At 34.2% G+C, this 15701-nt stretch overlaps 1 protein-coding gene and 1 long non-coding RNA gene across 3 annotated transcripts; both read right to left on the bottom strand.

Moving 5' to 3' along the window:
- Positions 1-4674: 4674 nt before the first annotated feature.
- LOC139899408 (uncharacterized) lies at positions 4675-7239 on the bottom strand. 2 transcript variants are annotated; one of them, XR_011777466.1, is made up of 5 exons: positions 7220-7239; positions 6514-7027; positions 6213-6455; positions 4984-5022; positions 4675-4882 (listed from the first exon to the last, which is right to left on the bottom strand). XR_011777466.1 is itself a non-coding variant. In XM_071882236.1 (4 exons), the coding sequence occupies exons 1-3, from the start codon at positions 6593-6595 to the stop codon at positions 5015-5017; spliced, it is 333 nt and encodes a 110-aa protein (XP_071738337.1). In that variant the 5' UTR covers positions 6596-7233; the 3' UTR covers positions 4675-4882; positions 4984-5014. The 2 variants fall into 2 exon arrangements, 1 of the variants encoding a protein (XP_071738337.1); XM_071882236.1 differs by having other exon boundaries at positions 6514-7233.
- Positions 7240-7563: 324 nt separating this feature from the next.
- LOC139899568 (uncharacterized) lies at positions 7564-8948 on the bottom strand. Its single transcript, XR_011777584.1, has 3 exons — positions 8850-8948; positions 7901-7952; positions 7564-7745 (listed from the first exon to the last, which is right to left on the bottom strand). It is a non-coding gene; the product is annotated as an uncharacterized lncRNA (long non-coding RNA).
- Between the last annotated feature and the right edge of the window lie 6753 nt (positions 8949-15701).

The following is a 15701-nucleotide window of genomic DNA, read 5'->3' as shown; positions in this document are numbered from 1 at the left end:
CCCTCGCAAGGAGCAAGGTGCCTCTTGCTCCCTTGCGTCCTTGATTCCACCTGGGAGCAAGACGCAAGGTGCATCTTGCTCCCTTGCTCCCAGGTGGAAGCAAGGACGCAAGGTGCCTATTGCTCCCTTGCTTCCACCTGGGAGCAAGGTGCCTTGCTCCTTGCTCCCAGGTGGAAGCAAGGGAGCAAGATGCACCTTGCGTCCTTGCTTTCACCTGGGAACAAGGGAGCAAGATGCATCTTGCTCCCTTGCTTCCACCTAGGAGCAAGGGAGCAAGAGGCACTTTGCTTTCACCTGGGAGCAAGAGGCATCTTGCGTCCTTGCTTTCACCTGGGAGCAAGGGAGCAAGATGCACCTTGCGTCCTTGCTTCCACCCGGGAGCAAGGGAGCAAGAGGCACCTTGCTTCCACCTGGGAGCAAGAGGCATCTTAGGTCTTTGCTTCCACCTGGGAGCAAGAGGCACGTTGCGTCCTTGCTTCCACCTGGGAGCAAGGGAGCAAGAGGCACGTTGCGTCCTTGCTTAACTTGGAAGTGGCCTAATGGCCCATGTACAATCTTTCGGCAAAAATCATCAACAACATTTCACTAAATATCATATTTGGCCAATGTACAATCTTTTAAGGATGATGTACAACTTTTTCCCCATGATGTACAATTTATTTGGCACATGTACAAAGTAAAAGTGAGTACTCAATATGAATAAAATGTTTGATTTGGAGAGTTTGGGGAAGAAGGTTCCAGAGGAGTGCTGGAAAGGAGATGAGGCGGGTTTATGTATTTGGCAAAAAAAAAAGTGCTACTAATATAACAGTAAAATTGGGGGTACGTGGCGTTTCTTCATTGAATTTCATTTAGCCCAATTATTGTAAAGTATAATATAATATAATATAATATAATGGGCTACTCTTCATCAGCAAACTCAGGATGATCCAAAGCCCACCCACCCAAGAATCCCAAAAATTAACACTTACCAAGGCAATTACTCACAAACAATACCACAAATACAAATAAAAAATGGAAAATGCTAATTTAAGACATGCATGAAAACTTGTACATTAATAAGAATTAATCACTTTTTAGAAAATAACCACCCCGTGTACTATAAGTTTTTTGCATTAATTTAACGATGGTGCTTAATAGTTCAGTCGTTCAGCATTCAACGCTGAACCATTCAATTAAGAGGTAAACAGACACATCATAAATAGCTAAGCAAGATTTTTTATTTGTATATTTAAGGATGTTTGAGCTGTATAGCAAGTCAAGCGCATGCATTGTTGTAAAGGGGGCACTATTGGCAATTCTTGGCAGTGAACCTTGAATTACAATAGTACTATGCTTGTTTTTACAGTTTTGCTATTTATGAACAAGTAAATTCTAATGCATCTCAACACGCCAACTCTACCCCTCAAATCTCATGGAATCTACATCACTACATTACTATGATGGTAGTATGACTTATCGAGAATCTAGTTTGTAATATACTGAAAAATGGTTGTATTTATATTATTTTAATTTATTTTTTCAAATTAAGTATATACATGAGGTCACTTTATTGCTTGAAGTAAAAGACATGATAATATGATTACGTTGGACTCTGGCTCTTATAATCGTAACATAACATTGTTAAAGTCTTTTTTGTTTCTGCCTTTTTATATCTTTCTTTGTTTCTGGCTTTACAAGTTACCCGAGAAAGACTGGCATTTTTAATCAAATATACACGATCGAATCGGGTTATTAAGTAATCACTTATATTAACCTTAGCTAGACACCTAACGATTTACTACTTGTAAAGTTTGAACTTTCGAACCTCTTGCAACCTCTTGCAAGTATATTATAACGCCAACACGTACTAGTTTATGATCGTCTAATCTACAATTATCAGTACAAAATGTTGTTAGGAATGACACTGTTTATACTTACGCTTCTTTAGCTAACGCTGTCATGTTTGTATCGATAGTGACTGTCGAAGATAGGTGTTGCGATTCTAAGAAATCGTGCTTATAAGCTCGATCATCATACTCGACATTCTTATCTTTGTAATAACAATGTATAATGTTGTTAATATTACTTTTTCCGTCCCTAAAAGAGTGTATTGGAGAATTTTGTTAATATTTAAGATAAATATGATAAATGTCAGTTTAGTCATTGTATTAATTTAAAAGTAAGTTCAACTGAATTTATTTAATATATTAATTATTGGAAGTAATGATTAAGGAAAAACTAGAGAGTTCAATGATTTTAATGGTTATTCTAAAGTAAGTTTAACTGAATTTATTTAATATATGAATTATTGGAAGTAATGATTAAGGGAAAACTAGAAAGTTAAATTACTGAACAAATATTTTGAGATATATATAGGTAGTAATGTGGACAATTAATTTTGGATGGAGGAAATATAAGTTTGTATATGAAAACCATATTTTACTAAGACCACTTTTAACCCTCATTGTGACGTGGAGTCAGATGATGCGTTTTTTGATGAAAAAGCAAGTTCCTAACTAAAGTTAAATAAAAGCGAGTGTTGAAATTGAGTGAATTAAAGATTTTAAGTGATGTGGTAAAATATGATTGGAAATTGGTGGAGTAAAATAAATTAAATACGGAGTATATATAAATGTGTGGTGAATTATAATCGCATGAAAATAAACTCACACCCAAGATTCAATATTCCCTCGCAACCATGACCAACGCCGGTTGACGTCAAAAACTAACGCCCGGTTACCTGGCGTCACCGCCAGTGGCGGAATATGGTGTACTCCGGAGGGGCTATCATCCCCACCTGGATTTAACGGGAAATTTTTTTTTACTAAAAAATTGAAAATTTTACTAATAAATAAGGTTTTTTCAGTGTTTTTCCCTGCCGACAATTAAAAATTTATTAAATTTTTACACCCGCCCCATCTGTACTCGGGTTCAAGTTCTACCACTAGTCACCGCCATCAAAACTAACTGCTAGCATGTCTGACGCCCTTCATCTCACGCCGGGTTAGGATTGGTCTAACACGAGAGTCAAACAAATATATTTTCACCACATTGATTTCTTATTTCTTATATGTATAAAACACATGTGCATAAAACTATAAATGCAAATATATATGTATATTAACATGAATCCTTACGTTATCACCCCACGCTCCAACCCTACAAACCCGCCAGCAGTTATCGTGTCTTGTAGCTACATCATGATTCATGAAAGCACATGTTACAAGTTTTCTTATATACCCATGTGATATCATTGTGTTGGTCCCACACAACATAAACTACCTTATACTCCACACTATCATCATCTACCTTAAACACCTTTTGCTGGCAACTATAAATATGCACGACTATCTAAGACAACAACTACTACTACTACAAACTCAATCACTTTTTCACTCTTTTAGTGGTCGACGTGTCTATTATTGTTTGTGAAATTCGAGATATATAATATATGTAGGTGAGTGACTTTTGTTGGAGAAGCAGGGCACGTGCAAGGAACTAACATATACACTTGTTAAAATAAGTAGTGATTCGTGTTGCATGTGCTCTTACTCTCCAACACAACTTACTCACCTTTTATCGTTCGTGTACAAGTTGATGTTGTATGCATATAGGTACGTATGACAATCATTTATGGTATGTATATATATATAGGCGTGTGAATATTTCATATATTTAAATTTAGGCATTTATTATAAATTTAGAACCTCTCTTAATACTATGATGTATTTTTAATATTTAAGATAATGTATAATTCTTCATCTCAAAGTAAACCTAATATTTGACTTTAGTGACGATGTTTATACCGTCAATTACTGTGGGAAGGACACACATAATAGGTACCTAATAATTAATTGGTTGGATTTTTTTCCCAAAAAACGAAAACTTTTTAACAATGAACTAAAGAGGATTACAAACAACAAAACAACAAGGCTCGAAACTATAAAACCTAAACAAAACTAAACTAAATGCAACCACTATCTAGGATCGAGCCTAACCGGACTAAAATACGAGACAACAAACATGACCTAAGCTAGCAACAACCAAAGGAAGACAAAGAAAAAACTAAACAAAAACATGCAACCAAAAAGACAAACACGCCAAAACAGCCAACAAACGCCCAATCAACGAGCCTACAAGGACATTAAACCATGCCTAGATTTTCGGCCGCAAAGGCAATAAACTCTCAAAGGCCCGAATAATATAACACTGGCCAGTATGTAAGCAGATGTGCAAGAAGAGTTGGTTTTAGAGAGCATAGATGCTTAGGTGGTTGCTCATCTGACTATCTAACCCAAGCTTACAAAGCCAAAAGTATAAAAAATAGCGATAACTTTTGTTTAACTCGAGCTTACTCTTCAGAAACTTACCATTTTCATTAGAAGTCTGTGTTTAAACTTACCAACAACTCTTGAAATGGCCAAAGAAATGATCAAAAACGAACTTACCAACAACTCTTGAAATAGCCAAAGAAATGATCACAAGATAATCTTGATTAAATTGTAAAAATGAATAATCATATATACGAGTAATCTAAAACAAAAGAACATCTTATACTTGTTAGTTGTACCTTACTCATAAAAGGTGATAATTTAACCAAACAAGCAAAAGGTCAGTCGCGCGATGCAATGCAGCGGCCAGCCCCTATTTTTTTATATATTACGTGATTTGTAGTACATATATAGTGTTCAATACGGATCACGATATGTTATACCTAGTATTATACAATCGAAATTACATGCTAGCTTCGGTCAGCAATAATGTTATTATAAAAGTTCATTAAATATTTAATAAGTAATTACGGGTACCTGAACATATGTTACAATACAATCCCCATTCAATAACCCGGTATATGACTATTCCGATACAATTTAATCCACGGCTGTTGGATAGTGAAGTCCTATGTACATCATGTGAAACGATTAAATATTATACTTTATATTTTTATCTTGTGAAAAAACAAGAAAAATGGGATCCCGATCTGCAAATGGGATTCCTTACCTTGCAGATCGGGCCACCTTTGCGAATTACGTCATACACCTGAAAACATATAACAAAAATTATATTACATATACACTAATACATGTGTGTGTTCTCATCTCAAAAGCAATGACATATATGGGAATCCCAAGAACGTATAAATTTGTGTTTTTTTGGAATGAATCATTCTTAAGGAGTCCTTTTACACCTCCCATTAGCATCAGAACTTTCACCAACAAGCATATGCTTCCCATTAGCATTGAACTTTTATCAACAACTGGCAACAATGCTGGAACATGGATTCACTCTTTAAATATTGGATGAGTCAAACTATAAGAGAACTAACTTTTACAATTTAAAGCTAATTAAACAACTAGAATATCTAAAGGAAAAGTTAGTTCTCTCATACTTTAACTCATCTACTATTTAATGGAAAAGCCCATGCTCCTGCCCCTTCATCATTTGTTGGTGAAAGTTCTAATAATAATAAAAGGAGACGGATGCTTGTTGGTGAAAGTTCTAATGCTAATGGGAGGCGTAAAAAGACTCCTCAAGAATTGGTTCACTCCCAGAAAAGCACAAATTTATACGTTCTTGGGCTTCCCTTGGACGTCGGTGGTGTTTCTGAGGTGAGAACAAACACATGTATTAATTATATATGTAATATAATTTTTGTTATATGTTTTTAGGTGTATGACGTATTTTACACAGGCGACCTGATCTGCAAGGTAAGGAATTCCATTTTCCTTAATTTTTCACAAGATATAGAATATAATAATAATATTAATCGTTGATGTACACAGAGCTTCACTACCCAACAGCCTTGGATTAAACTGTACTGCAATAGTCATACCAGGATGTTGAATAGGGATTGTATTGTAACATATGTTCAGATACTTGTAATTATTTATTAAATATTTAATTAATTACAAAAAAGTATTATATTGACCGTGTTTCTAGGGTTTTTGGGTTTTAAGTCTTTTGCGGGCGTATCTGCAGTGTATAAGATTTGGTTATTGTGGGTTTAGGATTTCGTCAAATAGTAGTGACTTGTTTACGTAGTAGTATCTAGTAAATTACTTGGCTCAAATGGGTCGGATCGTTTTGTTTGCGTCTTGCTATCGTCCGGTCTATTGCTGGTCGATGATAAAAAGGCTTCAAGAGTTGTTATTCCTGTAAGGATTTGTTTTGATGTGTTTAGCTGTTTGTTTTGGGATAATATATGTGATAAGTTCTCGTTCAAGTATTACCTGTGTTTTCCGTGTCTACGGTAAAATCTCCCTTGCTTGTTTGCTTGTTGTATGAGGAGCCATAGTGAATTTGTAGTATGTGCTCTTCCAGTGCTTTCACGGGTGGTGGTATTTCTTTATGGTGGTTGTCAGGGAGGATTTTTGATATTAGTGACCAGCATGGCTCGCATATGAGTTCGGTTTGCTGGTCTATATAAAAAGTGAGTCCCCCAACCATCTGAAAAGTAGGCTTTGAAGCAGTATCTGCATAATATTTGTTGTTAGAAGGTGTTCCTCACAGTATTAATGTATTTGTTTATACCTGTGATTGTCTTCGTGTAATCCGTAGATACTTGCATAACCGCAAAAGAGAAGCAACATAGAACACAACAAAAAGGATGCATACCAAACAACAAATAACAAATAATACCATCAGGTTTTCACAAGTAGACTTCAAACAAAGTTAAAAAATACATAAGAAAGTGGTGATAAATTAATTAGACAACTACCAGTTACTACCAATATTACTCCAAAAAATAGTTTCAGATAACGTTCTAACGAAATCGAGTCCTGATTGCACAATAGCATCAAGCATATTTAAGAGCTTCAGAAATTGTCATTAATAAACCTAAGATTAAACGCAATCGATAATGATACACATAAAAGATCTAATATGTATTGAGTGAACGAACACACATAGATGTAACTTTGGTAATGTTGGGTAACAGTATATAGTAGGAATGATCACTTGATAAGCAATTGTTCCATCGAACCACCTGAATGATCATGGATAAAAATCGTTTTTTCCTTTAATTTGCAGGATCAAAGGGAGCAAGCTGCATCATGTCAACAACCAATCAGTCTATACCATTAGTAGATGAAAAAAAATCCTATGAAAAATTCACAATTTCAGAAAAATGCAACTATATTGAAACACTTTATAAGGTAAAGAGTATGATGATACTCAGTTAAGCAAACATTTATTAATGTAGATATGATTGATGTGGAAAGATGAATGACGAACTTACATATTACTTTGCTGCATTTTTGTAAATGGCATTCTGGAATGAAAACAACAGAAATTGAATATTACCCTCAATATGTATCATAGATATCAACAAACGGAGTAAAAGTTCCTCCATATAAGTAGTATTAGTGAGATATATCTCATTGTTAGTTTAAACTTCTTGCATGTGTCAATATGCGTAACAACATTTAAACAATTTTCAACCTATACAATTTTGGCATATAGTTATTCTTTTTTTTCATCATATTATCCTTCGTAATATCTTCTTCACGAAGAAAAAAATAATACAACTAACGTGTTTACGATTTCGTTCTCAAAGAAAAAAAACAGGCAAAATACCTGGGCGGTGGCCACGATGGCACCGGCGGCGATGCTAGTGCCGACAGGCAGCAACCATAACGCTACCTCCAACGGCATCACAGGAAAATGAATCGGAGGTAAAGGGTTGAGGTTAAACGCATGTAATCCTATTTCTTTCATATCCGACAACCACACCCGACCAAACGTCCATCGATAAAGGGTTAAACCTTAATTATAAATATATAATAATCAAAATCTCAGTAATACAACTAATTTAACATTTAAATCAAACAATTTAAAAAGAAATTGAAAGTTCCTTTTCCTTATGTATTCTGCAACTGAGACTGCAATAAACACTTCAAAATACATTTGCTACAGTTACCTTGCAGTATTGTGCTAGTCTTTTTTCTTCTTTGATTGTGTTTCTGCAGCATCTGAAAAGTGCATTGCAAAGAACACATATGTTAGAACAGTTGCCTAAATCACGATAAAGAGGAGATACACAAAATAAACAAAAATACAAACAGCACATTAATATATGTGACGAGTATGAAAATACCTTTACCAAAGGATATTATTAAAACAAATAACAGAATACATATACATGCTTAATTTGATTGAAAACAAGTAGCATTCCCTTATTAAGAAAATAAACAGTGTGCACACAATTATTGACCTTACATATTAACAATAACCAACCAAACCTCAGCAATACAAATATGGTTAAACAAAATTAGTGCAGAAGTAATATCAATCCTTTATTAGTTTGCAAACTACATTAGCAAATGAATCCATATACAAGGTTACTTACAGTAGATAAAAAAAAATTCTACATCGGCTTAAAAAATGTTACAAACAAATTAATACAGGAAACATATGAAGGCAAAAGACACATAAATACCTTTACCAAAGTTATCAATGGGTATGGATATGAATTTAAATTAAAAAAATTGAATGTACATGTATACACGTAAATGAAAGTTGAAAGTTGTAAGGTTTTCCCTGTTCGGGTTACCCGGGAAAGGCGAGTAATCCAACCCCATACTCTAGTGTACGCAGCCCATCAGGAATACTCCCTGGCTGTTTCCAACCATTCCCTGGCCACCCCAAGAATTGAACCTGAAACCTCGATCTCAGGGCCCCAACCACTTGAGCTACCTTGGAATGGTTTATGTATACACGTAAATGTATAAGCTATAAATGGCTGATACCAGAATCGATGTTACTATTTATCAGTTGTTGAACCATCTTAAGCAAAAACCCTAGAAAACAAATACTGATAATTAAACAATTAAACATGCAATTGAGGGAAAATATTACAGAAATAATACCTTGAAACAATTCCATTTGAGTCGGTGAACAAATGATTTGGTGGAGACTTGATGAAAGTGAAGAGTTGTTGAATTAGGTATGGAGTCACGAGTTTTTTTACCTGTACTAATTTAAAATTTGAAATACATGTAAAAAGTGTGTTTATGGGTGCTTATCTTTTTTTTCTTCGGGATGATAGTGAGACACTCAACTCAATATTAATTCGTACACACATGACCTATTATTATGTACTTAATTACAATAGTAGAGGTTTAAATCCGTGATAAATTTAAGAATATAATTGCAAGTTAATGGTAAAAAGTATTTATGGATCAAAAACTGGTGTGTAGGTATCATCTCTCTATACCAATTAATTTAACCGATGAAAGTTCCATCCCGAACTCAAGCACGAACCCGGATCCAAGGCAATTTGAAAATTTGTTTAAGGATCAAGACTCAATCCGACGCACTCCAAGTCGAGCTAAAAGTCAAGGGGATTTGTACTCATCGGATGCCGCGAGCCGTATGTCATCCGATGAAGTACGATTAAAGATAGCTCAATCCGCCGAAGCTTCACAACTAGCGGCGAATTGAGCCTTGGAAAAGGTATGTGAAGATAGCGACATGCGACAATGTTCAAAGGTTTGAAGCTTCTTTCCAAACCGGTGTCGCACGACGAATACGACATGATGATGAGGGCTCGGGTGAAAATTAAGAAAAGATATGCGAAAGAATTGGAAGCTTCGGATGAAGACGAGTAGTTTGATTGTTTAGTTTCTAGTATTTTATTTTAATTTATGTCGCATTTTAATTATCATCGTAACGTTTTAAAGTAGTTATTTATTGTAATCTTCTTAGTTTTTGATGAAAACTAGTTATTGAACCCTTGCTTCGCCGGGGTTCGATTTTTAATGTATTTTATTGCGTTTAGTAAAATTATTTTGTGGCTAACGATGATGTCGTTGAAGCGCAACTCGAGTCGAACTAAAAGGTATAACCCGTGAGAGATTTAAATGTTATTTTAAATTAACAATATATGTGCATCTCCGCGTTTCGCTTTGAAATTGTCGACTTTTAAAAATTTAACGCAAAATCAACGTGTATGAAAAGTACCCCAAATATTTAGCGTTTTTTAAAAAGCGTCCGTTTTGCGTATAGCTAGTGACATTGTGTTCCTAAAATTATTTCGAGTTTAACGATGGTGTCGGAAAAATTTAACTCGTTGCGAGCGAGAAGATATGACCCGTTGAATATTTGGGTGGAGTTTATTTAAGATTTTTTATGAAAATGGTTATTTGACACTTTACCCCCTGTTTGGGGGGTCGATTTGAATTTTTCAAAAAAATGTGGGGGCCTTTGTTGGTAAAATAAAATTTAGTTAAAATTAAAAAAAAGGTGAAAAGTCGAAAATGCCCCTTGTACTATTCATAACTTTTGTCTATTAGTTAAGATGAAAATTTAGTTTTATCTAATAAGTGTTTATACTTTAAATAATTATATTTATTTGATTATACAACTAAAAAATAACATAAAAAATATAATTAAAATATTAAGAAAATATAGCATTGATGGTGTTTAGTTCTGAATTCAATCCTGAAAAGAAAGTGGGGATGTGACGATAATTTAACAGTTAGTCATGAAAAAAGTATGTCACTGTAGAAAACACTCTAAAAAGACACAAGAAGGTATTGAGTGTGTGAGTATCATCCCCCATTGGTATATCGTCGATTGTTTTTTTATGTTTGTAGTCGCGATACCTTCACCTTGTAAAAAATTCGGGCAATCTTTTAGAACTCGCCACGCATCTTCAAAATTAAACACCCTTTTGCTTTGTTGTTTGAATTGTTTTCGGGTTGCGTTCATAATATTTTTTTCCCGCACAACCACTTTACCAATGTTTCTCTAGCTTTGAATAAATTGCAATAAATATCTTAACATCCCGTGCAATTTTACTCCATTTCCAACTAATTTGATCCGCACGTCTTTGCTCCGAAACTACTGAATTGTATTGTCTTCGAACTTCACCCCAAAATGAATTATAAGTTTGGTCGTTTTCCGCATCCGGATGTTCGAAAACGAACACATAATGCTCGGCTAAAATTATAGTTCCCAAGTCCGACCAAGCAACTTTCGGACACTTCACTTTCTTTCCTTTCAGATCGGCTACGGGTTCGGTCTCGGGTTCGGGTTCCGCACGTAGAGTTTCGGGAACATGTTCTTCATCGGATTCGTCGGGAAGTGTTGGATAGTAAGTTGTTTGTTGTAGGTCCGGGTAGTATGAAAGTTGTGTTTGTTACTTTGTTGAGTGTGAACATTTGGAAACATATTCGCAAACGGATTGATATTTGCATATTGAGAAAAACTGGTAGTTTGTTGCGTAGATTCGATTAGTTATTGCATCGTATCTCGCTCAATCCCGCTTCGATGTTGAACTTGTTCATTTCTTTTGAATTTTCCTTCAGGATTTTTTTTAAACACATTTTTGAATTGTAAAATGGAATGCTTACTGTCGAATTTGAAATATGGATATTGTGTGAATGGAATATGTAATATAGATATTGATGTGGTAGCGTGAGGGTACGAAATAGTATTATTTTTAATACAAAATACTACAAAATATGACACAAGTTTTATTAATTTACGGATGGGATATACCTAAACCTTGCTACAACACTATAGGCAGTGTACCTAATCGTAGAGTAGTGTAGTTTTTAGTAAGTCCGGTTCGTTCCACAGGGAGCTGGTGATACTTACTATATTTTTAACTATATTTATACAAAATATATATAATTATATAAGTAGTAATATTATTATAAAAGAGGGGTTTTACCGTTTAATGACCGGTTTGTCGATTCTATATTTTAAGCGTAAAGATAAATGACGATAATTAAAGTGCGTAAAATAATGACAATAAATAAAATGACAGTAAATAAAATTGCGAGTAATAAAATGACAGTAAATAAAGATACGATGAGAAATATAATAAAAGAATTATGCTTATTTAAACTTCCGTAATCATGATGTTTGACGTGTTGATTTTAATTTATCACCATGGGTTAATTGTCCTTTGTCCTGCTTTATTTGATACGTCTATCTGGTTTTTGTCCATAATAGTCCATCGGTCATAAATATAAAGTGCGAGTATCCTCGTCAAATTACCCTTATACCCGAAGTCTAATATTCCAACTGATTAAGGATTTAAACTGTGACGCAGTTATCACTTCTGTCAACAATTACACCAGTTATCACTGTATGTAATCCACCCCTGTTTTAATTAGTTTATGAATATTAATTCATCCACTTGATCAGAATGAATAATCAATTACCCAACCCAATTGATTAATTAAATGATTATAACATATTCCATATGAACGTCACTAAATAGGACAACCATAATCATTATTAATTATTAGGTTAATTAATTTGAAGATAGGTTCGACAGACTCCAATGAGTTGTCACTCAATTAGACAATACCCCCATCTATTAATAGTCAATAGTCCAATTTCCACAAGTGTCGTTCTTTTGTCCAAACCCCAATTATGGTACAAAGCCCAATTACCCAATTTTAGTAATTAGCCCAACATCATGATTACTTCGTTTTAAATAAGCATAATAATAACTTAGCTACGAGACATTAATATAAAAATGTTGAACATAACTTACAATGATTAAAAATAGCGTAGCGTTACACGGACAGAATTTCGACTTACATACTCAAAAGATCTCTATCATAAATCTTATTATTATCATAATTTAAAATTAAAATTAAGATTATTGTTATATCTGATTACATTAACATTATGATAGAGAATTATAAATATAGATATTGATATTTGATATAGAAAAGTAAGAAAAAGATAGAAAAAAATGATCGAAGAAAAAAAAAAATTCGTCCCAAATTTTGATCGTAAATCATCGCTTTTATAGCGAAATTAGAAATTGAATTTTCATTTACGACCCCTGAACTATGCTCAATTAACAACTTTTTATTATTTAATATTATTCTTATTATGAATTATTTAAATATTATATTTTATTCTTGTGCATAGTTGACTCGTAATTTTTACACCGTTGCGTCGAGCGCTGAAAGTTGGTTCATGCCCCGGTTCCGGATTTTCGAACGTCCTTTCGTACAATTTTATATCTTGTACTTTGCGTTTTGTAACTTGTACTTTGTCATTTTTAGACGTTCTTCATCAATAAATTGAACCTTTTGAATTGTATCTTGTACTTTTGAGCGTTTTGGACCTTTGCGTCTTCAAATCTTCGTTTTCGCCTTTTGTCTTCGCACTTATTTAAAATAAACAAATATTACTCGAAAATGGAACAATTGCAACTAAAATCTTGTCTTTCTTGGGGGATTTTGCTATGAAATATATGTTCCTTTTTAGCCTTATCAATATCCCCACACTTGAGCGTTGCTTGTCCTCAAGCAATACAGTCTTGAAATAATATAATACATCACACGAATCACTTCTTTATTCTTCACACTTTGTACATCAGTGATTTTGATAGAGCGGTATAAACAATGATATTAACAATAGAACCATGGTTAAAGGTGGGTGTGTCATCCACAGTTGCCTCGGGTTTAGGTCAACGACACTTGCAATCAAATAGCCGATTTACTTTCGGTTTCCAAAGCAAAGTGCACATTTGAAAGGCGGTTTACAGTCCCACATGACTATAAAAATTTAGATCCTTTAGGAAATAGGATCTTTATGAAAACATTTGATCTTTTGAAAATTCAATCTAGCTTTTACCCTAGATAAGTTTTCTGATTTGATCCACCATTGGTGTTGCAAAATATATTTGTGGATCAATATTTTGGCTAAAAACATTTAGGTTCGTGTAATCCACTGCTATCCCGGTATCGGAAAGCACACATCCAGTTTACTTGTTCCGTATATTACCTTTCGGCAAACTACCGTCCGGTTGTAAAGGAAAGCGTTGAACAAGAAACTGTTAAGGCAATGTCTAATGACATGCTTTTGGTTATGGTCTTTTAACGTGTCGGATGCTAGAACTATCCTTGGTAGGAGCGATAGTAAAGATCATCCTATGATTTTTCGGTCTGGCACAAGGTCCTGTCTCCGACCATGCTATGCAACCACCGTTCTTACGGTTGACACCCGATTTGGTTCAGGTGACCTAATGAATTCCAGGTGAATTTCTTAGGATTTTACGTTCAATGGTAATGAACGCATTGAAAATGGTTTTTCAGAAAACAAATCGGTTTGTATTTTTGATCAAAATATTTTCTCGTTCATGCTCGAGTTTAGATATCATCGAATTCCATGAGTTTGAATTCTCAATCTTTAAGGTCAATCTCTAGGATTGAGTATTATCAGTCTTAAAAGCTGATTTTTAATCTTTAAGGAGATTATCCTTTTCTGGGGATCTGATTCATTAGTCTTATCAAGCTAATTTGCACGGTGCCTCCCCATTGTACGAGATAAATCCTTCTCATGGTTAGGATAAATCTGACCACATGGCGACCCTGTTTGATGCTGAGGTCCGTGGATTTCCTGCTGATTTTAGAGATGACTTTTCTAGATTTTTCGTCAACCTACAGCTGGTCTAGATGACAACTTCATGACGTAAATCAAGAAGCGCGTTTCTTTTTCGGAAGACTTTACTTCCTTTTAATGATGGAATTGATTCATCGTGTAGATCCATCTTTCTTACAGTAAATCGGGTAAAACTGATTAAAATCGTCCAAAGCAAAAGTACCTGCAATAATCTTGTACAAAAATATGTGATATATGTTTTAAATTGAATAACTTGGTACATTCTTCCCACACTTAGTTTCTTTCTTTGCCTTTTTATTTTCTTCTATTTCATTTTAAATGAATTCAAGCGTTTTAGGGTGTTTCTCAATTTATGTCCTTTTCGAGGTAACGATAATTTCGGTATTATCACCTAGTTTTCATCGTTCATAAATATGTATAAACATGATTTTGAGTTCATTTAATTGAAATTTTTTCAAATTTTCACAAAATTTGGCAAATAAACTAAGTATAAACCCGAGAGAATTTATAATCCTTCCCCACACTTGAGATCATGCAATGCCCTCATTTGCATGAAATCAGACTACAATTATAAATTCATGAGGGTGATTAGTGTAGAAAAGTGATTAAAAATACCCAGTTTGTAAGCATATTATTTTACATCACATTTGATATTTTGCGCCTTGTCATCAAAATTAGTAGCTTTTTGTTGAACTTAATGACAGTCTTTGAAAGTGCGCTGTTTTACCCTGTTGTGTACATAACATAAAATACAAACATATATATACATATTTTTGAAGTTTGGTACATAACCCCACGTTCAAAAATTTATAATATATAATATTTTTGGCATCCTTTAGATCAATAAAATTAAAAATAATGACAACAAAATTTGTCGCCCCGCCCTCGGGTAAAGCAATTTCGGCTCAACGACCTAGTCTTTAACTCACGACGAATTTTAGAAATCATTTTTTTAAACTTAATGAAATAAAGTAAATTTTTGTTTTTAAAATCATTCAAAACATAAATTTAAAAAGCATATTAATTTTATATAAAACCTACTAAATAAAAAGATTCAGAATGGAGGGAGAAAACTAGTTCTTTAGTGTCTGCTAGCGGAAAAGACCAATCGGGTTCCATTCTCGGAACTACACGAGAACAGAACAACTAACTCTAGATAGCATTTTCTTTTTAGAACATTTGAATCTCCCCACACTTAGGTAGCCGTGGTGTCAAAATTGTGATTAACTTCATCGTTAATTTCTCTTGGTCCATAATCAACTTGCATATCCGTGACTTTTTCTTTAAGCCAGTGCCCGGCTTCTTCCGTAATATCCCATAATTCAACTAGCTTCGCCCTTTCT

This window comes from Rutidosis leptorrhynchoides, chromosome 3, assembly GCF_046630445.1.
Source record: "Rutidosis leptorrhynchoides isolate AG116_Rl617_1_P2 chromosome 3, CSIRO_AGI_Rlap_v1, whole genome shotgun sequence".
Lineage (NCBI taxonomy): Eukaryota > Viridiplantae > Streptophyta > Magnoliopsida > Asterales > Asteraceae > Rutidosis > Rutidosis leptorrhynchoides.
The sequence above is the reverse complement of the archived record's forward strand: the minus strand, read 5'-3'. Positions and strand labels throughout refer to the sequence as shown.